This window comes from Dreissena polymorpha, chromosome 6, assembly GCF_020536995.1.
Source record: "Dreissena polymorpha isolate Duluth1 chromosome 6, UMN_Dpol_1.0, whole genome shotgun sequence".
NCBI classification, from domain to species: Eukaryota; Metazoa; Mollusca; class Bivalvia; order Myida; family Dreissenidae; genus Dreissena; species Dreissena polymorpha.
The window spans coordinates 32,227,999-32,250,758 of NC_068360.1; the positions used below are offsets into that span (position 1 = coordinate 32,227,999).

At 34.7% G+C, this 22,760-nt stretch overlaps 1 protein-coding gene across 14 annotated transcripts in view; it reads right to left on the bottom strand.

The window, feature by feature from the left end:
* LOC127833813 (glutamate-rich protein 6-like) overlaps positions 1 to 22,760 on the bottom strand; it is a 77,343-nt gene that overhangs the window by 23,751 nt on the left and 30,832 nt on the right. For 7 of the 14 annotated variants that reach the window (XM_052359275.1, XM_052359274.1, XM_052359283.1 and 4 more), the window contains 7 exons: positions 22,391 to 22,549; positions 19,142 to 19,315; positions 17,122 to 17,303; positions 16,063 to 16,130; positions 13,830 to 13,898; positions 2,815 to 3,075; positions 890 to 1,047 (listed from right to left, as the gene is read on the bottom strand). In XM_052359275.1, coding sequence (XP_052215235.1) covers positions 890 to 1,047; positions 2,815 to 3,075; positions 13,830 to 13,898; positions 16,063 to 16,130; positions 17,122 to 17,303; positions 19,142 to 19,315; positions 22,391 to 22,549 — 1,071 coding nt within the window. Of the gene's footprint in view, positions 1 to 889; positions 1,048 to 2,814; positions 3,076 to 12,157; positions 12,176 to 13,829; positions 13,899 to 16,062; positions 16,131 to 17,121; positions 17,304 to 19,141; positions 19,316 to 22,390; positions 22,550 to 22,760 lie in introns of all 14 variants that reach the window. The other 7 variants (XM_052359282.1, XM_052359287.1, XM_052359277.1 and 4 more) reach the window with 4 other exon arrangements.

The window sequence follows — 22,760 nt, forward strand, 5'->3', positions numbered from 1 at the left end:
AATTTATACACATTAAGGTTATTTAACTTTGACATTTTGATTAAGATTCACCCAAAAGTTAAAGAGGAGTTGAAAAGACAAGTATCAGGTGACTAAATATTATCTGCTGGAAAAAAACAAAGGGCCATATTTCTGTAAAAAAGAGCCTAAAATCCTTTCTTTACATAAACCTACATGTACAGTTTAAGGTCGACCATTTTAGTGTAAAATTTTTAGCCAGATCCGCCCAACACTTTAAGAGAAGTTTAAAACACAGCTTCAGAACGTACAGGCGGACAAGTGCCATGCTTAATGCTTACCACTCATTGGGGGCATAAAAATAATCATAGTTCATCAGACGAAACAAAGCTTAAGAAAAACAAATTAAATAAATCTACCTTTAACTGAAAGAAACATACCATTAAATTTTCACGTATACGCTGTCAATGGTGGCATGATGATAGATTAAAGTACTAAAACCTGACATTTCTAACATGAATATAATTCACTGTTAGCCAGAGGGGCTTATCAACATTCTTTTAACATTATGCCCATATGCCAAATTGGCTTTCAAGGATGAAACAAGTCTTCCACTGGGAAAACCAGACTTAATGCATATGCGTAAAGTGTTGTCCCAGATTAAGTCTGCACTTTCTGCTTTTATGTTGTTTTTTTCATTTTAAAGAAGGCTCTTCTGAGAGGAAATCCAGGTAAGGTAGAATGTTTTAGCCCAGATTAGCCTGTGTGGACTATGCATTAAGTACCAGTTTTACCAGGGCAAAGCCTTTTCATAAATGAAAATTACTAAAGCCTCTTTAACTTTCAAGAAGAACGTATAAGCCAGAGAGGCTTATCAGCATTCTTATGCTGATAGGCAATATCGAGTTCAAAGAGAAAAGCTATATTTTACCTTGCCATCCGCAAGCATTGCAGGATTCAATGGCTCAGGCGTGAATACGTCGTCGCCAAGATCATCGAAGAAAGGCGAGGGAGCGCGGACGGTCCAGCCTTCATCAAGACACTTTTGTGAAGACAGCTGGTAGTTGATGGTCTTCATCTGGCGGGCAACTAGAACACAAGGGAGGTCACTCTAACATGTGCCGACCTTCGTTTCATAGTTTGATTGTCGAATTATTGAACCCTTTATAATTAGATACACACTTTGACAATTTGTGGTCCCTTAGGAAATGAAAGAAAACAAAAGTGTCTAATGAACAGCAAACAGCATAAAACCTTAACAGAGTTACTCGCAGGCTGTTCTGGTTTTATGCTAGAAATGTGTGTGTGTGAAATATAATTATGAGATAATTGTTAGTAAATATTGCAACAAAGACTTTTTTAATGTATAAGAGATTTCAGCCATGGTTTCACTTTTTGTAAACATGTATAAACATATAAGGATTTAGCAAAAATTCAAGAAAATGTACAATTTTCAAAAGTAGGCAAAACAAGCTAACCATATATTTTAACAGAAATCAAACCAAAATGTGAAAAACATTGTTGATTTTTTAAGGCAAAAACAAAGAGACTCAGTAACTTAATTCTGCATAAATACTGTTATTTTATTATTTTTAAGCAAACAAAACAATATTAATCCACTCAAACCTGTTAATAAACATGTGAACATATTTTAAATACACCATGCAAAATATATATAACAAGAGCACCGCATAACGGGTGCCACGCTTGGCTGCGAAAGCTTGTCAGATTTTTTAATTATTTTTTTTAGAGGTCACAGTGACCTTGACCTTTGACCTAGTGACCCAAAAATGGGTGTGGCGTGTAGAACTGATAAAGGTGCATCTACATATGAAGTTTCAAAGTTGTAGGTGGATGCACTTTGATTTTAGAGCAAATGCTAAGGTTAATATTAAAGTTTAATATTAGAGGTCACAGTGACCTTGACCTTTGACCTAGTGACCCAAAAATGGGTGTGGCGTGTAGAACCCATCAAGGTGCATCTACATATGAAGTTTCAAAGTTGTAGGTGGAAGCACTTTGATTTTAGAGCCTATGTTAAAGTTTAATATTAAAGGTCACAGTGACCTTGACCTTTGACCTAGTGACCCAAAAATGGGTGTGGCGTGTAGAACTCATCAAGGTGCATCTACATATGAAGTTTCAAAGTTGTAGGTGGAAGCACTTTGATTTTAGAGCCAATGTTAAGGTTTTAGCACGAGGCCTACGATGGACGTCGGACGTCGAGCTGGCTATGACAATACCTCGGATTTTTTCCGAAAACGCCGAGCTAAAAATTGCTAAGGCAATCCAAACATTCAACATCCTACACTTAACCTTGAAATATAAAATTATAGTCAAATGCATGAAACATAGTATGAAAAAATATATAGTTATGTAATTAGATATTCCAATTATGACATCTGAAAAACTTGGTTTCAAGGACTTACAAAACAATTCTTATAATAATGACAATAATTTGTTAACACTTGGTACATGCAACAGTATTCAAACTTTTATACAAGAACAAATCTTGAACTTAAATAGGAAATGATGGCTAATGAATTTATTATCAACAAAATGCAGTCTATAAGACAGATTTTCTGAACAGAACAAATATTACAGCCTTGTTTTGGGAAAAAATGGGCATAATGAATGTGCATAAAGTGTCATCCAAGATTAGCCTGTGCAGTTAGCACAGACTTTCACCAAAAAGAGACTTCCTTAAAAACAAAAAATACCATTAAAGCGAAAAGTGTTGTTCCTTATTAGCCAGTGCGGACTGCTCAGGTTAATCTGGAACAACACTTAACACACATGCATTAAGCCCCGTTTTCCCATAGCAAGGTTAAATATATTAGGCCGACCAAGCCCTACCCATGCTTGAGTTCCTCTTCGCTTGCTGATAAATGCTAGCAATCTGGGCTGTCTGAAACATCTTACACTCAAAGCAGTGACCCTTATCTATGAGGACTTGTGTGGCCTTGATTTTCATGTCTCCCTCATACCCCTTGCCCGGCCCCTCTTTCCCCTCCCTGTCCCCTCCCTGGCCCCGCTGTTCTAACTCCCTTGACTTTGCCCGTAATGGACACATGTCTAGACAATCTAGATGGATCTCAAAAGGGTCTAGTTGGACATCTAGAAATTTTTACAAAACTCAGTTTACAACAGAGGTTGTGGTAATGAAAGAATGCTGTCTATTGCTATCCTTATATAGCTAGTACAACCATTCTTTCTGCTTTGCCAGAGGTACAACAGAGGTTGTGGTAATGAAAGAATGCTCCCTTAATTAAGATCATGCAGTTATTCCCACAGTCTCGACTATGCACCAAGATTTTTTGGTTCCCATTGTCTGTTTTATTGCATCATAAATACCAATGTCCCATGTTCACAAATGTCTTAAAGAAGTATGGAACCTGTAGTGGTACAGTATTGTCATACAAAGAAAGCCAGAAAAATGGATACAATCTTATTTGTATTTGCTACATTTTTATCATCTCTCAGGATAACACAAAGTCATGGAACTGTTCTGTTAAAGAAAGAATGTTAAAATCGTGGATAGGAAGTGGTGTCCACTCTTGTGATGTGAATTGGGTAACACATCCATGGACTGAGCAAGAAACTGTTGTAAATGATTTACATTTCTGTCTGACATACAACAGTTTCACACTCCGCCTCTAAAATGTCAGGGCAATTTATAGTCAAACAAGGATGTTAGAATATCAATAAAATCTATGACATGCTTTTATAAAAATTATAGCACTGCAATCAAGATGCATTCTTCTTATAAAGATGTGATGAATTTCAGCTTCATACATCAAGTTACTTCAAAGATGCCAATGAATATATTAATGCACTATAAAAATAAATTAACCCCCAGTCAATTTATTTCCTTGACAAAGTCATAAAGGGGTATTATTATCTGAGTACATCAGAACAGTGGATTTAAAATCCCAGTTCCCTTTTTTTTTGTCAAAAATTATATAAGTTTGTTTATTGATATTCCAACTTGTAAAACGTGGATAGGAAGTTTTTGTAATTCGTGATGTTTATTGTATCTGGGTAACATACAAGCTCCTGCTGATCCATCCAGAAATCGCTGTGGGGAACCCGAACTGTCTAAACAGGCAAACAACACACATACAAACACTGACACATGTACTTTAAGGTTATAGGTATACATTCTTTTGTAAATATGGAATTGACATGACACTGATGCTCCCAAATCACATCTTTAAACACAGACAACTCCACTATATATTCTACATGGACAAATATACAAGGGCCATAATTCAGCCAAACTTGTTACAGCAAAATTTCAGTCTATTTAGATCTTGAACATATTGAAGTGCTTCGACTATGAAAGTTTTAATCAAGATTTATCCAAAAGTTGAAGAGGATTTAACCCTTTACCACTTAAATAAGTATTTTTAGGCATTTGTAGGGCCTTAGAAAGTTATATATAATTTAAGACCTCTCTTACTAGATTCAAGTTTTTAAGGCTTCATCTCCAAACCTTATATACTGATGAGCAGCAAACAGCATAAAACCTGAACAGACTGCAAGTTACTCGCAGGCTGTTCTGGTTTAATGCTGTTTGCACATAGCCATTTCCACTTTGGCTTCGAGTGGGAAAGGGTTAAACACACACAGTTTTGGGACTAAACTTACTTATACTTTTATGTTATATGTACACACAGTCACACAAACATTCTTTTGTGAACATGGATTTTTTTTAAGTGAATTGTGAATTTCTACCTGATAATTATCTATACTTATAGCCTGTTGAGGGAAGAGTATAAAACAATTGTATCCGATAAAGAAACATTACGCAGTTACAACAGTTTCAAAATCATTTCTCTATGTTCATAAGCTGTTTAAAAGGTTACCAGTTGCGTGGAACTACCATAATATTGTGCATTAAAAATTCTAGCAAATCTAAATGATGCATTATACATGCAGTACAAACAAAACAATAGCACTTACAAATCAATACAAGAGCACTGCATAACGGGTGCCAATGCTCAGCTGCGGGTGCAATTTTGAATAAATGAAAGCTAAGTCAGATATTTTTTTAGAGGTCACAGTGACCTTGACCTTTGACCTAGTGACTCAAAAATGGGTGTTGCATGTACAACTCGCCTGTCCAGCGCAAAACTGTTCTAACTCCATTTTTTTACAAAAATGACATTTTTATATTTTTGTAACTGGTTTTAATAAATACACATTATTCAAAATGAATTTCAACAAAATTCTTAAAATTGGGGCCAAAAAGGGCCAGTTGGCATTTTGCTCTAACTCAATTTAGCTGTAATGATCAGTGCAACACTGTTCCAACTTGAGTTGGAACAGTGTTGCACATAAAAAAATGACCAGAATCACTTACATTTTCAGTGCAATACTGTCGTAGATTTAATTTTTACCGTATACTTTGTTTGAATAATGACATCATACTAAAACTATGGTGTCACTTTTGGTATATACATGAATTTGTATTAGACATTTATATCCATAGCAATTGTTTACACTTTGAATGTGTTTTTTAAACCTTTAAATACCATTAAAAACGGAATCTCATTACAATACTGGTTACAATAATAACAATACTATTTAAATTAATTAATTCTAAAAATTTTCAGTTTTATTACAATTATAATTATTACTTTATTAGTAGTAGTAGTTAAGTAGTAGCAGTAGAAGTAGGACTATTAGTAGTATCTTGCTAGTCTATTTCTCCATAATTACTGGCTGGAAATCAACAAAACATAATGACTATGAAGATGTCTGAATCAAATCACATGTTTGGAGTTTGCAGTACATTTAGTTAATATTTCTTGTCTTTATGGATATCCTTATTTTAAATAAGAGCAGGTTGCAGTCAGACATTTTCTTGAGTTATGGAACCTTGAAGTTAGCTTCAATTTGTGTTCACGCATTTTTTCCTATGTAGGCATTTTTTAAGAAACCGTTTTTATTCTGTTGCATTAAGTCATATAAAAGGTATGACCTATTCATGCTCTTGAACACAATTTATTCTCAAAAACAGTTTTCACAAAAGATTTGCTTCGCTCAAGTTGTAAATTATTGCCTGGCCAAGGACATTAGGGATAATATATCAGGTTCAAAATAATTCTTGCAATACTTGTTTAGAATTAAAAATTGTGTCCTTGATGCAAATTCCTATTGTGGTTTTTCAACTTATTGTCCTAAGAATAAACTTGATTATTAGCAATATTGGTGAGACATTTGCATAGGAATATTGTTTACTGTAATACATCTATGTCACATTGTTGAGCATGGTACCAATCAGTGAGAAAAATAGCATCATACCAAGATAAACCTGTGCTTATTCCATAAATTAAGTCAAATATATTAATTGCATTCATTCATTACCAAAAGTACTTTGTAAACTTTGCTTTTTACATTAAACATTAAAACATATATGGTGCTCAAGATAACTAGCCTCATCATCATGATGCTTTTATCACTGTGTTAACCACTGTGAATGGGTTTTCCGCAGAAGTCGTCAGGGCGTAACTTCTTATATCTTGGGACTCAAAATAACAGTTTCTAATATTAGTCGTATGATTCCTTAGAGAAAATATACATCATAGACGAACATGCAAAATAACACTTGTGACAACACAATTAATGTGAAATAAGGTTTGATTCATTGATGATAAAAACGATCAAGTATTTAGCTTCATTACTTTTTTGGAAAAGTAACCATTCACTTACATTGTTTCAACAATGCACTAAACAAAAAGTGTAGCCTCAGTTCAGTTATTTAAATTGTTATCTGCATTTGAAAAATAGTTTTATTTTAAATACTGTAATTACTTAAAAGTTTTCGGACACTTAAAAATATTATTTAAATTAAAATAATATTCAGATATACAAGTTTCGGAAAATTTAGAGACACTCTAAAAACATTCAATTGACTATCGGATACCGGTATGCAATGTGTAAAGAGTCAATTGTTTAAATGAATGACAGCACGTTCTTGTCAAATACCACGCCATAAAGTATACATTATTTTTTATATGATTTACTTAAGCTGTTGGGTGAAACCATTATCTATTACCGGTAAACAAAGTTATTTACCCAATAGCCCAAATGTAATGGACATAATGCATTAAGGCATTTGTCTGCCAAGTTTTATTACCTTTATCCGGTTGTAAAAACGCATGATCACCAGAAGTGTCACAAGAAGCGCAGAAGGGAAGAATTCTGGTAAAATGGCATTTTAAAATTAACTGTCCGAAAATTATGGACGAAAACCAGTACGTCCGGAAAATAAGTCACGAAGCATAATTATTTTGTCTAAAATTGGGATGTCCAAAAATGTAGAGTGACTCAAGAACAAACTACAAAATCATAATGTCCAGAGCTTATTAATTTAAGTTAAACAAGAAATATCTTTAAAAAGATATAAGGCGTTGATGTTGTAATGTTTGCGACCAGTGAAAGGAGATGGAATGAAGCGACCATGTATTTTAATAAAGTAGTGAGTGATAATAAGATAATATATTTTAATGTATTAACAAATACAAATGAAGAACAAGAAGAGGTGAAATTGTATGTTTTATTGTCAATAAGGATTGTAATGACTAGGTTTTCATAATTGAACGAGTAATACATAAGTTTCAATAGGAAAAGAAAACTTATTCGCCACTGAAATACTATGAACATAATGTTGGAATATGTAGTATCGCGGGCTACCGCCTCCAAACCACCGCTTTGTCGATAGTGGTAAACAACTGCGTACCTGTAAAGTGCAATCTAGCCTGTTTTTGTAGTGTTTAGTGTGGCCGCAACGGCATGTAAACAATAGATTCTTTTAATTGTAAAGACATGTGATTAATACTGTACTGCTTCGTAAACTAAGGAGAATCATTTCGATGTAATGTTTAGAGGATGTTTTGTGCCATGACAGTTTTTAATTTATTGTAATTTAAATGTAATTTACAATATATTCATATTTCAGTTCAAATGATATGCATCCAATGTTTAAGTCTGGGAACCAGACTACTAATGTTTACCAATTAGCCAATGCACAATTCGGGTTTATTCATTTCGGACCTATCATGAAAGAAGGTCATCTAAGGTCAAAAGTGACGTTAAACAGCTACGCCGAAAAAAGTAGTTCATACTTCAGTAAATGTATAAAAAATTATCCTAAATGAACGCATTTTTTACACCATTGATACATCTAACTAAAGATGTATTAAATTCCAATATATTGATGTGGATGAATCTATAAAATGGTTAAAATTAAAGGAATGAAAGAAAATATTTATATTTATATTTGAAGTTGGAATAAGACATCAACCATAGACTAAAATGTAAGTAAAATAGACACAAATCGACTGGCATCAAATAAATTGAGTTTACTTTGAAACCGGTGTTTCATTGGATTTTTGCTATCATAAAATGATGAAACTGATGAAAGCATGAAAGCATTTAAAGAAACAACATTCAAACTGATAAAAATGCCATTACTGTTAATGGAAAAGTTCTTATTATACTAAACCTATAGATAGAATATTTAAAAACAAAAACATTTAGAACATGAAATAAACAGTTTTGTTTGAGAAAATCACAAAAAATGATGTCCATTCCAAGTTTGATGTCTTACTTAAAATTCACATAATACAATGGTATAGATATATAAAGTACAAAAAAATATACGAAGTATATGATTTATGAAATTCAAATAGAAACTAGTTCATGTTATAAATTGTTAAGGATATAAAATGTTCACAGTATTGTAATGTATTAATGTTTCGACCCTTGATTTTATTATTTGGAAATGTTTATTCATTTTTCCATGTTTGAGAACTTCTTTTTTAAGAAAAATAACCAAGAAGCAGTTTTGCACTGAAATGTTATTACCAAACAACCTAATTTTATAAGTGGAAAACTGTTCTAACTTGAGTTAGAACAGTTTTGCACCAAACAAAAGTTCCCAATTGCTAAAATTTATAGTGGGAAAACTGTTCTAACTCCAATAATGATAAATATCTTTTTTATAGTTTGTAATATTATTTCATTTATGTTGAATAATATATTGAAATGATATGTTGAAAAAATATAAGACAAAAAATGTGTTGGATCTCAAATAGTATACATAAAGGCAAGTTTTTTCTACTTCCTGAACAATTTTGAAAAATAGAGTTGGAACAGTGTTGCGCTGAACAGGCGAACTGATCAAGGTGCATCTACATATGAAGTTTCAAAGTAGTAGGTGGAAGCACTTTGATTGTAGAGACAAATGTCAAGGTTTAAGCACGACGCGGACAGCAGACACCGGGCGGCGAGCTGGCTATGAGAATATCTCGGGTTTTCTCCGAAAACATCCGAGCTAAAAATTCATTAAAACACCAAATGTGCTGTAATACAAAAAATGTAAATAAAACTTGCAATAATAATTTTCTGTTACACATCATTTATATACCAGCAAATACATTTTAGTCATGACAATTCTCTGCTGCAGGTTTTCTATGTTGCGTGTGACAGGGGACAAAAAAAAACAAGCTGCTACATGTCGGGTCTACTTGCATTTTTTAAGTACATGTGTAAAATTTATTTCTAGGGCACATGATAGTGTGGTTATTTACCAAATGCCACATCAAATACACTCCCCACCCACCTTTAAGCAATTGCAGTAAGTGACAAAACAATATGATATTAAGCAATTGACAAGTTTGATAAAGCATACCTTAAATTATTGAAATGCCCAAAACAACAACAACTATAACATATATTACAGTTCTTTTTAATAAAATAGCCACGTTCTGAGAAAATTGGCTTAATGCATGTGTGGAACATGATGTCCCAAATTAGCCTATGCAGTCTGCACCCCCTAATCAGGGAATCACTTTCTCCCTTAATTTGTTTTTGATTTAGAAGAAACTTTGTTTATACACAAAAATCAATAAAAGCAGAAGTGTTGTCCCTGATTAGCCTGTGAAGATTGCACAAGCTGATCTGGAACAACACTTTATGCCCATGTGTTAAGCCTCATTTCCACAGAGCATGCTTAAATGTATGTTTAGAACAATTACTTCTTAACTTAGAGGTTGTGGGTGGGGAAGAGAGTGTCTCTGATTCATATACATATACCCAGACAGTTATTGCACGGCGGCTATAACAACAAACAATTAGAAAACAGGTCTTTTTACTAGTTTTAGTTTAATTCCCTCTTAATTAAGAGGTCATGGGTGGGGTAATGTCACTTTTTTATATACATATACCCAGCAAGTTATTGCACAGCTTCTAGTGTGTGATTGTAAGCTAACATTTAACATAGTTTACCCGATCCTAATGGGGCATTAGGAATTAATGCTGCATGCGCTACAGACACAACAAAATGAAGAGTTATTTATGTAAGAGGTATCCATATCAGCATGAAACTGATCTACATCAAGGTATCATGTACATGCCATTTTTTTATTTTATATATTATACTTATATTATGTTTATGTTTGGACATGTTGAATTGGTCACTTGTTATATTGTTTTTGCTTGTGAGAAAGAATAATAATCTATGAACAATAGGATATCACAGGGTTGTGGTGTTGTGATGTTTTATATGCCAATATTTGATACAATAGTTTCCCATGCAACCCTCAATACATGGGATAACATTAAGTGAAATTCTAGCAGCACAAATAATAAACCACGCTTTGGGAAAACAGTGCTAAATGCATGTCGGTAAAGGATCATCCAAGATTAGCCTGTGCTGTACACACAGGCTAATCAGGGACAATGCTTTACGCTTAAATGGAATTTTTCGTTTAAAGGAAGTCTCGTCAAAACAAATGTCCAGATTAGGCCAAAAGTTTTGTCCCAGATTAGCCTGTCCATATTAGCCTGTCCATATAAGCTTGTGACAGGCTGATCTGGGACTCCACTCCACTCACATACATTAAGCCTGTCCAGATAAGCTTGTCAGAGGCTGATCTGGGACTCCACTCCACTCACATACATTAAGCCTGTCCAGATAAGCTTGTCACAGGCTGATCTGGGACTCCACTCCACTCACATACATTAAGCCTGTCCATATAAGCTTGTGACAGGCTGATCTGGGACTCCACTCCACACACATACATTAAGCCTGTCCATATAAGCTTTCAGAGGCTGATCTGGGACTTCACTCCACTCACATACATTAAGCCTGTCCAGATAAGCTTGTCAGAGGCTGATCTGGGACTCCAATCCACTCACATACATTAAGCCTGTCCAGATAAGCTTGTCAGAGGCTTATCTGGGACTCCACTCCACTCACATACATTAAGCCTGTCCAGATAAGCTTGTCAGAGGCTGATCTGGGACTTCACTCCACTCACATACATTAAGCCTGTCCAGATAAGCTTGTCACAGGCTGATCTGGGACTTCACTCCACTCACATACATTAAGCCTGTCCAGATAAGCTTGTCAGAGGCTGATCTGGGACTTCACTCCACTCACATACATTAAGCCTGTCCAGATAAGCTTGTCAGAGGCTGATCTGGGACTTCACTCCACTCACATACATTAAGCCCAGTTTTCGCAGAGCTGGGCTCATATCATTGTAAGAAAGATCAAAATAAAATTATTCAAATGGCAATATGTTGAGAGAATTATGCAAGTATGGCCTAAATAAAACTTAGCGCTTACAGTTATAAGTCCTGCATTAAAATTGAAACATACTAGGGGGCTAAATATAATCACAAACACCGATTATACGTTTACCAATGTGGAACAAAATGAACAAAATTTACATTAATTTGATATTTTTTAATGACTCAAAGTTGAAAACAGTATTAATGACGGATACATAAGAAACTAGAATTGCGTCATAGACTCTGATGCTGCCACATTAAATGTTTGAACTCAGACAAATCCTCTATTATATTCTACATTGGGCACAAATACAAAGGGCCAACATTCAGCCAAAACTGGCTACAGTGTTATTCTTAGTTTTTTACCATAAACACTTAGAGGTGATTCAACTATGAAAGTTTGAGCGAGATTAACCCAGTAGTAAACAGAGGATTTAAACACACACAAATTTGGGACTATAGATTCTATAGTGGAATAATAGACAAAGGGTCTTTATTCTGCAAACAGAGAGGTGTGACTCTGGGGTCTGGAGAAGTGATAATCCATTATCCTGGCATTTCTGAAGCCTATTCTGGCCATAGCTAACAATGTGTGTCTTGAAAACCATTTTACCTTCAATTCTGGCTGCAGCTAGACATGCAAACATGCAAATAAAACATTTCCAGTTAAATACATGCACATGATATATCTATACACTGGGCATGCAGACATAAAACTTCTGTCTATCAACAACACCTGTAAACAGTCAGTAAAAGCAGAGACGTAAATATGTCTCCAGTAAAAGTCTGATTAAAATGGTCCTTGGATAATTGCAAACAAAAAACTAATGGTAATACAACCTTTGATATACGACTTGTCTTGAAATAAAACACATACAAAGAATTTTTTAGAAGCAAGCATGCTACCTCCACCATCCAAAGTCATGAACACCCAACATGAACTCAAACAATACAATGAATCACACTCTGGGGAACCAGGGATTTATGCATATCAATAAAGTGTCGTCCCAGATTAGCCTGTGCAGTCCGCACAGGCTTATCATGAATCACACTTTCAGCTTTTATGGAAATATTAAAAAGTGTCTTCTTTAACCCTTTCCCACTCATAAGAAAAGTAAAAATGGCTATGTGCAAACAGCATAAAACCAGAACAGCCTGTGAGTAACTCAGTCAGTTCAGGTTTTTTGCTGTTTGCTGTTCATCAGTATTTAAGGGTAATAAATAATGTCTTTTAAACTTGAATCTAGTAAGAAAGGTTTTTGATTAAATTTAACTTTCTAAAGGACTACAAATACGTAAAAATGCGTATCTTAAGTGGAGAAGGGTTAAACGAAAATCAGTTCTAAGCGAGTTCTCCCTGATCAGCTTGTGCGAACTGCACAGTCTGAGCCAACAATTTACCCCCATTTTCCCAAGGTGAGGCTTAAATGTAACCTTATGTTACAAAGCAAAAAACCACCACTTCGTGGAACATGGAAAGGAAACTAACTGTCATAGAGCTGACCTGGGTAACTGGATGATTTATTAAAAAACAAATCTACAGGCACTGTAGCCTCAGATATCAAGTTCAGGAAGAACAATCAAGAGCAATTAGTATAAAAATTATTGTATCTAATGTTGAAATAATTAGCAGATACCACAGTTTTGCACTTAATCCATGAAAAGTATAGCAATACTTCTCTTTCAAACAATCCTTAGTTGGCTCTTTGAACATGTGTGTCGTGTTCTGAGAAAACTGGGCTTAATTCATGTGCGTAAAGTGTCGTCCCGGATTAGTCTGTGCAGTCCGCACAGGCTTATCAGGAACGACACTTTCCGCTTTTATGGTATTTTAAGTTTGAAGGAAGTCCCTTCTTACCGAAAAATCAAGTTTAAGCGGAAAGTGTCGTCCCTGATTAGCCTGTGAGGACTGCACAGGCTAATCTGGGACGACACATTTCGCACATGAATTAAGCCCAGCTTTCTCAGAACAAAACACATGACTATTACTGTCAAATTTAAAAGGTTCTGTCCTAGTTTAAAAAAAAAAAAAATCACTATCGTGTAGCAATTTATTTTTTTTAAGAAATACAGATAAAAATCCTTGGACTTTTTATCTGAGGCTTCACAAGAAAACATGAACAAGATGAAACATATATATAACATGTTCTGCGTACAACATTGAAAGGAAAATGAAACATATAACATGTTCTGGGTAAAACTTTGAAAGGAAAAATGATAAAACAGAGGTCAGGAAAAATGATAAAAATAGGTCAAAGAAAGGTGTGGTTGCTATGTTTACCTACCAAACAAGTCTTTCATGGTCACATTGCCCAGGCCTCCAGGGATTTTCATAAATACCATCTTGGAAGGAGCTGTGCGAAGAAAAGCAGCAGAAAGTGTAGGAGACATGAAAGATAGGATAGTGGGATATATAGACATGAGAGATAGAATAGTGGGATATGTAGACATGAAAGATAGAATAGTGGGATTTGTAGACATGAAAGAAAGAATAGTGAAATATGTAGATATGAAAGATAGAATAGTGGGATATGTAGACAGGAAAGATATGATAGAGGGATATGTAGACATGAAACATAGGATAGTGGGATATGTAGACATGAAAGATAGGATAGTGGGATATGTAGACATGAAAGATAAAAGTAAGAATTATATGTACACTGAATGAAAAGTGTTATGGAGACAACAAAGATAGAGAAAGGAAAGCATTAGAGCCATGAAAGATAAAAGAGTGTTACAGAGACATGGCAGGCCTTTTCCGCCCTATGCCACGGGTCCGAATTTTGGCCTCATTCCCAATGCAAATCTGGTTGTTTTTTCCGAATTGAAAAAAAATTCCCAATTAAAAAAAAAAAATAATAATTTTTTTTTAAACCTTTTAATATATAAGTTAACAAGATCCAGTGTAGAAAATAGAAAAACATTGCATGCATAATAAAATTATCTGTTGCCTTGAATTTGTTTTAAAAACAGTAAAATATGTTAAATTGATTATTTAAGACTTTCCTTATTTTCCCCAAAATCGGGTGTTTCATGCGATTTTTTCCCTTAAAAAAAAGCCAGGCCCTTTCCCCCAAATCAGATAAAAAAAACCTGCACTTAACACACATGTTCATAATTTTTTGTAAAATTTTAGTAATATATTATCAAAATAGTCGTTATTTACCAGTTAACAGCTTCTTTGAAATATGAGAAACACTATTTACATGCGATTATTCTTCCCAATTGAGCCAGTTTTGCGATTAATTTTTTTCACAAAATAGGGTTTTTCACAACGCGAAATTCCCAAAATTCCAGTGTGGCGTTTTCCCAAAATGGAGCGGAAAAGGTCTGCATGGAAGATAAGAGTTTTTTAGTATATGCACTGCCGAAGCAGTACATGATTAAAGAGTGCTATGGAGATATGAAAGATAAAAGAGTGTTATCAAGAGATAGAAATATAGAAGAGTTATTGAGAAATGAAAGATGTAGTATAGTGTAAAGGAGTCATAAAATATAGAAAAGTGGCATGGATGTGATCTAGAGAAGAATGAAAGAAGTCTGGAAAATAGCAGACCGCTGTGCACCAACCAAATGAAAACGGAATGAGATTCACTGGTGAATATGACATAGACACAACACAATCAAGTTAAATTGTTATAATATTGTTAAGTTTTCATACAGACATATGAAAAAACAAATCCTAGGATTGTCAGAAATCACCAAAGTGTTCAGAAATTTTTGTTGCGCAAGTGATCAAACTACACACAAAAATAATAATTGTACAGCAATCTTTTCTCTTACTTGTTCTTAAGCTCATAAAAGTACAAAATTATGTAAGTGCTTCTGACAATCCTGATTTATAGTGTTAACAGATTTACTAAAGTATTGTTAAAACAGTCATAATTCCAAGTTTCCTTTATCAAACATCCAACAACCCGTTAGCATACTGCATACATTGCTGTTCTCTGTCATTTCATTACTGTTTTATATCAACTCAACTGGACACCTGCATGGCATCGCTCAATAGCCCAAAACCCAAAGTTTGAGCAAGTCTCCTTTTATCAAGACAGCCAAATATAAACACCAGAACAATAATCTTTAACAAAAGCCAGCATATAACATACTTAAACATTAAAGTGGTGAGTTATAAACTTGTTATAACACAATTTTAAATGGTTGTTTTCATAGCAGTTCATACTGCATAAAACAGTATAAATGACATTTTTCAAGGTTAGTGAACACCTTAACACCCAATGGAGCAGCCTTCCTATCTCCTTATTATATATATGAGCCACGCCCTGATAAAATCAGGCTTTAAATAATGCAAGTGTGTAAAGTGTCCTCCCACATTAGCCTGTGCAAGCCAAACAGGCTTATCAGGGCAACACTTTCTGCCTTAACAGTATTTTCCATAAAAAGCAGAGAGTATTGTCAGTGATTAAATTGTGCAAACAGCACAGGCTAATCTTGGGCGACACTTTACACACATGCATTAAGCCCAGTTTTCCAAGAGGTGACAAGGCACATGGCACTTACATGCAAAGAAGTTATTCTGCATGCCACTCGCCTCTTGAGCTCTTCGCTGTAGTTCTCTCTCTCGCATTCTATGAAGGAGTTGATGCATATTAATAATATAAATTCTTAATATCAATTTTTATAATTTATAGTTGTATATATTATGTACTGGATAAAAGTGACGCATGAATGAATAAAAAAAGCCTTGTTTTGACAAAATCTAATTGGATTTTAAGAATGACAAAACCTTTTTTGTGTTTAGTGATTCAAAAGATATGCAATGGTTTCAGTTTAAGATACATGAAGGGTCAGATAAAATATGATTATTTTCATTAAAAGTGAAAACATATCTGCTTTGATATGATTATGTCACTATGTGGGGTTCATGGTGTCTGTTGGTGGTTGCATTAATGGAGGCAGTATGGTTGGCATTGATGTTGGTCGCAGTGATGGTGGCGGTTGTGTATGTTGCTATTAACAGTGGTGGTGATGATGGTGGCGGTCAATGGTTTTGATGCTGGAAGTCTTATCAATGGTGGTTGTGGTCGCGGTAGAGATATAAATGATTAAAGGTGGTTGTCCAGCGTTTGCAGCGCCAGTTGTCATGTTTTATTTGAGCCTCATTCTGGGAAAATGGGGCTTAATGCATGTACATAAAGTGCTGTCCCAGATTAGCCTGTGCAGTGAACACAGACTAGTCGGGGGTGACACTTTCCACCTAAACTGGATTTTTGATAAGAGGAGACTTCCGTCATACAAAATATACCATAAAAGCGGAAAGTTTTGTCCCGCACATGCATTAAGCCCAGTTTTCGGAAAATGGGGCTCATTTGGTAATTGACAATGCCAAATGCTGGACACCACCTGCATAAATTCTTGTCTCCCATGCGACCAATTACACTATTGTTACAAGTACCACCATCGAAACCACTGTGAATACCAACAAACAAACAAAACCACAACAGTCGTCAGCACTTACATCATTACCAACCTTACTGCAACAGTGGTTTCAGCCATCAACAGACCCTAAGAATAAAGCCCAGTTTTCCCTCAGTATCATACAACAGCCCCTAGTCTCACCTCTGTACAGCCTTCTCCTTAGCAGCGTTCCTCTCCTGTTTGGAGCCCACATGCTCGTGAGGTTTGATGTCAATCATCTGCGTCTGCTTCATCTGCTGCTCCTCCAGCTCCTTGCTTGTGGTCAACACAAACTCCACAAACTCTCGATAGTCGTTACAGCAGTACAGCGTCTCCGGGGGCATCTGCAATAATTACCAAGCAATTTAACTATGAAAAACAAGAGCTGTGTTCGTGAAACACAATGCCCCCTACTGCACCACTTTGAAGCCATATATTTAACCTTTGACCTTGAAAGATGACCTTGACCTTTCACCATTCAAAATGTGCAGCTCCATGAGATACGCATGCATGCCAAATATGGAGTTGCTATCTTCAAAATTGCAAAATTTGACCTTTGACCTTGAAGGATGACCTTGACCTTTTACCACTCAAAATATGCAGCTCCATTAGATACGCATGCATGCCAAATATAGAGTTGCTATCTTCAATATTGCAAAATTTGACCTTTGACCTTGAAGGATGACCTTGACCTTTCACCACTTAACATGTGCAGCTCCATGATATACGCATGAATGTCAAATATCAAGTTGCTATCTTCAATATTGCAAAATTTGACCCTTGACCTTGAAGGATGACCTTGACCTTTCACCACTCAAAATGTGCAGCTCCATGAGATACACATGCATGCCAAATATAAAGTTACTATATTCAATATTGCAAAATTTGACCTTTGACCTTTAACTTTCACCTTGAAGGATGACCTTCACCTTCACCTTTCACCACTCAAAATGTGCAGCGTCATGAGATACACATCGAGCCAAATATCAAGTTTCTATCTTCAATATTGCAAAAGTTATGGTCAATGTTAAAGTTTTCAGACTGACGGACAAACGGAGAGACTGACGAACAGACAGACAGACAGTTCAAAAACTATATGCCACCCTTCAGGGGAATAAAAAAAGTTATGGCGAAATTTAAAGTTTTCGGACGGACACATGCCATATATTTGACCTTTGACCTTGAAAGATGACCTTGACCTTGGCCTTTTACCTTTCAAAATGTGCAGCTCCATGAGATACACATGCATGCCAAATATCAAGTTGCTATCTTCAATATTGAAAAAGTGATGGCCAATGTTAAAGTTTTCGGATGGACGGACATACGCCATATATTTGACATTTGACCTTGAAGGATGACCTTCACCTTCACCTTTCACTACTCAAAATGTGCAGCTCCATGAGATACACATGCATGCCAAATATCAAGTTGCTATCTTCAATATTGAAAAAGTTATGGCCAATGTTAAAGTTTTCGGACGGACGGACAGACGCCATATATTTGACCTAGAAGGATTACCTTGACCTTCACCATTCAGTACTCAAAATGTTCAGCTCCATGAGATACATATGCATGCCAAATATCAAGTTGCTATGTTCAATATTGAAAAAGGTATGGCCATTAAAGTTTTACGGACGCCATATATTTGACATTTGACCTTGAAGAATGACCTTAGCCTTCACCTTTCACCACTCAAAATGTGCAGCTCAATGAGATACACATGCATGCCAAATATCAAGTTGCTATGTTCAATATTGAAAAAGGTATGGCCATTAAAGTTTTCGGACGGACAGACCGACACACTGACGGTCAGTTCAACTGCTATATGCCAGCCTACCGTGGGGCATAAAAAATCAATACCACGAGGTAAAAACTGAATAGAGCCTTAAGTTTAAACTAATTTATTTTAACTTGATTGCATTGAAAGCTGAATTCAAACGCTCTTGTGTCAATTTCCTGTGTAGAACAAGTACTTGGTTTCTTTGAGGGAGATTGAAAGAACAGTGGGAGAGTAATTTTTTACTTATTACTAATCATAATGCAACAAAGATAGCTTCTTATTTGATTTTGTCTATAACCCATACATTTTATTTTATGGAATGGAAATTCCAGGCCACTGCATTTTCTTTTATATTCAAAAGTAATCAAGCATTCCTACTGACAATGACTCTGGAACACTCACGGTAAGCTGTTGTTCCATTGTGGGGAAAGGCTTGATTGGTTTGCTGCAGAACTCGCAGTTGCCCGAGAACATGCCATACGGAACCCCGGAATCGTCTTTATCAAAGTCATAGTCAAGGATCCGTGAGTCAGGGTCTTGAACTGGGATTTCCTGCTTCTCTGACTCTCGCTGGTACTGATTGGATAGGAAATGTGGAAAAATTATGACAAATTAGTTAAGTTAGTACTTAATACAGGGAAATTTACATTTTATGACAAAATAGTTTAGCAATTACTAAGAATGCTTTTAAGAATATGTACCCAGATTTAATAAAAATGATTTCTGTCAATTTCTCTTCAACATTTTGTATAAGATTGAGAATTTTTTAATTGTTTATTAATTAAACACAAAAGTACATGATTAACATGTCTTTATAAAATTTTATTATCATAAATATGATTTCTTTGATTTGTTGTTTTATCCTTAAAACAAGGTAAATTACTATACCAAATAAATTGCAATTAAGTTTGACAATGTATGAAAATACAAAAGTAGCATGCTACACGTTATAACAGGGAACAAACACAAATAAGCATCAGAATACTGCTTTATGAATAATCTGTGCATTTGTACACATGCAATAATCAATTGGTTCATTCCGTTAAAACAATGGAGCCTCATTCTGGGAACACTCGGTTTAATGCATGAGTGTAGGTGACATCCATGAATACCCTGTGCAAATCAGGGATGACACTAACTTTTGCCATATCTGGATTTTGGTATAGAACAGACTTCATTAAATGATAAATTACAAAAAAGTGAAAAGTGTTCGTCCCTGATTAGCCTGTGCAAAAATCACAGGCTCATCTTGGATAACACTTTATTACTTTAAGTACATGCATCTCCAAGGACGCAGCTCAATCACAATTCCATAAAATTGGTGTCATTTTTTTATCTTACTGTGTTAAATTGATCTATAAGAGGAATAATTGCTGAAAGGTATTTATTATTGACGTGCTGGCACAAGCCAATCAAAATCATTCAATCCATTCAACTTATTATAAAAGAGCATAAATTCTTACAAAAACAAAATTTTATCAAACAATTCTATCTGAATATTAATTATTTCTAAGAAATGCATTCAAATATGTTTAAAAGCACTTAATGTGGATGGAATATACACTTCAGCACCGTTATTTCAAACACTGATAACCTTAAGTCACCGTTATTTCGAAGTATTTTTCCAGTCCCAATTTTGGCTCTTCTTTGTCTAATGTAAAATATTCATTGTTAATCTGAACTTCGTTAAACCGAAAAAATCTTTAATTCCAAGTGATTCTGTCGGTCCCAACACTATAATTCGCACCTAATCATCAATCTTTAATTCGAAGTCAAAGCTGCAAAACACTGAAAATAATTTTACACCTTTGTCGACTGGGCCTGGCACGTCAAAAGCTGATAATTACATCTTTGACGTCTGCGAGTAGCGTGTTAATTTTACAATGTCGTCAAAAGCCGATAATTACTATTTATGTAGTTTTGCATTCTTTAGTAACAAATAAACGTGTCACAATAGGTCTGAGTAAATGTGGTCCAATGAAATTCATATTATATAAACTCTACCTTCTGCGAGCAAAACATGGGCGGAAGTGAGTTCTTTGATGTCCTTGACAAATTGGAGAAATATGTTACACGCGTCCAGTTTAGTGCTGCTAAGGCCAGTTTTCAGAGAGACATCGCGTCTTATTTACAAAAAATGTTAATTCATTTCCGAAAATGTATTCATCATTCTGTATTTACATGTAGGACAATTTGTGCTATTTGTTATATTTTATATGGTCTGATAATTTGTACTATTTGTTAGATCTATATTTGATATGTTCTGATAATTAGTGCATATTCATTATATTTAATATGTTCTGTACTTGGAGAAAACATAAAAAGGAGAAAAATAATCGTTTATTCCTACGTTCCAAGTAGAAATCTATTGCAATCTGACTAGTTTACGTTTTTAAGTAAAACAATAATTAATAGTAGCATGTAACCGAAACATGCGAATTCCACAACGTTTTATCATTAGACATTACAGAATCAAAGAACTGGTCTTTGAAATGTTTTTTTCGAATTATCGTTAATCCGAAGTTTTTTTAACGGTCCCGACGACTTCGAAATAATGGTGTTGAAGTGTACACCATAAACACTTGGCATAAACAGAGTATTACTAGCTATGATCATGTCAATTTACTCAAGCGTATGAACAAAATTATTGCAAAAAATTATACAGAATTATATAAAATAACCTAATTTTTATTTGCCTGATTTCAATGCTGTTATGTTGTTTTAATTTTGTAAGATGTAATATGTCTATTATTAGAAACAGTGAGCTCAAAGTTTAATTTTGGAAATATTTCTGCCAGGACTTTGTCTTTACTTTAGAGAAAAAATACCACAACAAGTGAGGATGCATAATTCATTCATGTGAAACACATAACAGAATGTCTATATTTTACCAGTTTCCTGCAAACAAAACCTCCTGCAATATAATATAGTAATAGTTTCTAAATCAAATGATAATGACATATACTATTATTTTGTACCAAGCAATTTAACATGAAATATAGAAGTCAGAATGATATGGAGGCATGACAGATAGAAGAATGTTATGACACAGTAAACAGAGAAGCCGCAATGAACTAGAGACAATAAAGGGACCTTTTCACAGATTTGGCATGTATTGCAGTTTGTCATGAAATGTTTTATATTGATAAATGTAAACATTCGATATAAAAAAGCTTCAGTAAAAAAAAAACAGTAGTAAAAATAAAGAAAGAAAAAAAAGTAACCCTCAACTGGGCTCAAACCACTGAACCATGGAGTAAAAGTCTATCGCTTATACCACTTGGCCATCTGTGCTTATACAATTTATACTTAATATAAGCAATCCTCGTAATGAAACAAAATATAACGACAACAACAGAACTCACCACATTATTCAATCATTTTGCGTTGCAATACTTTATAATTTTTAGGTTTCAAAATCATCAAAAGATGCATATTCAATGGATATTTTAAAGCATGGTTAATGTCCAGTATTTACTGTTTCTTCAAAAATATCTTAACTACAATGAAAATTTGTGAATCTGAAACATTTTTTTTTTAATTTTGTCTATTTACAAAAACGTGAATAGAGGATAGAAGATTGAGAAAAAGTAACGGTTTCCAATTGCAATGTAAGAATGAGCTACATTAACCCGAGAACTGCGCACAAACCTCGGACGAAGTATCATTCAACAGCGATTCTTCTTCAAATACAGCTGAGAGTCTCCGAACCTCCAGATAATCTTCAATGATTACAGAGAGTTTCCCTGATTGACCTGACTGAGATGATTTCTTTGGTGGCCGTGATTTGGCAGTGGCAGATTGAACATGCTAATGAGGGACGGAAAGAGAAAGAAGACAGAATGAGAGAGAAAGCGAAGAAAGAATTCTAACACAGCACGTGACTTGTTTTCTATAGACAAAGAAGGAAATCAAGTGTGGGTTATTCTGCAATAACTTATGGGCGGAGCTTAATGTTTCGAAAATAGTTCCGAATAAATAAAGAAAATATTGCAGTAAAATGCACGTGCTAAAACCCGCC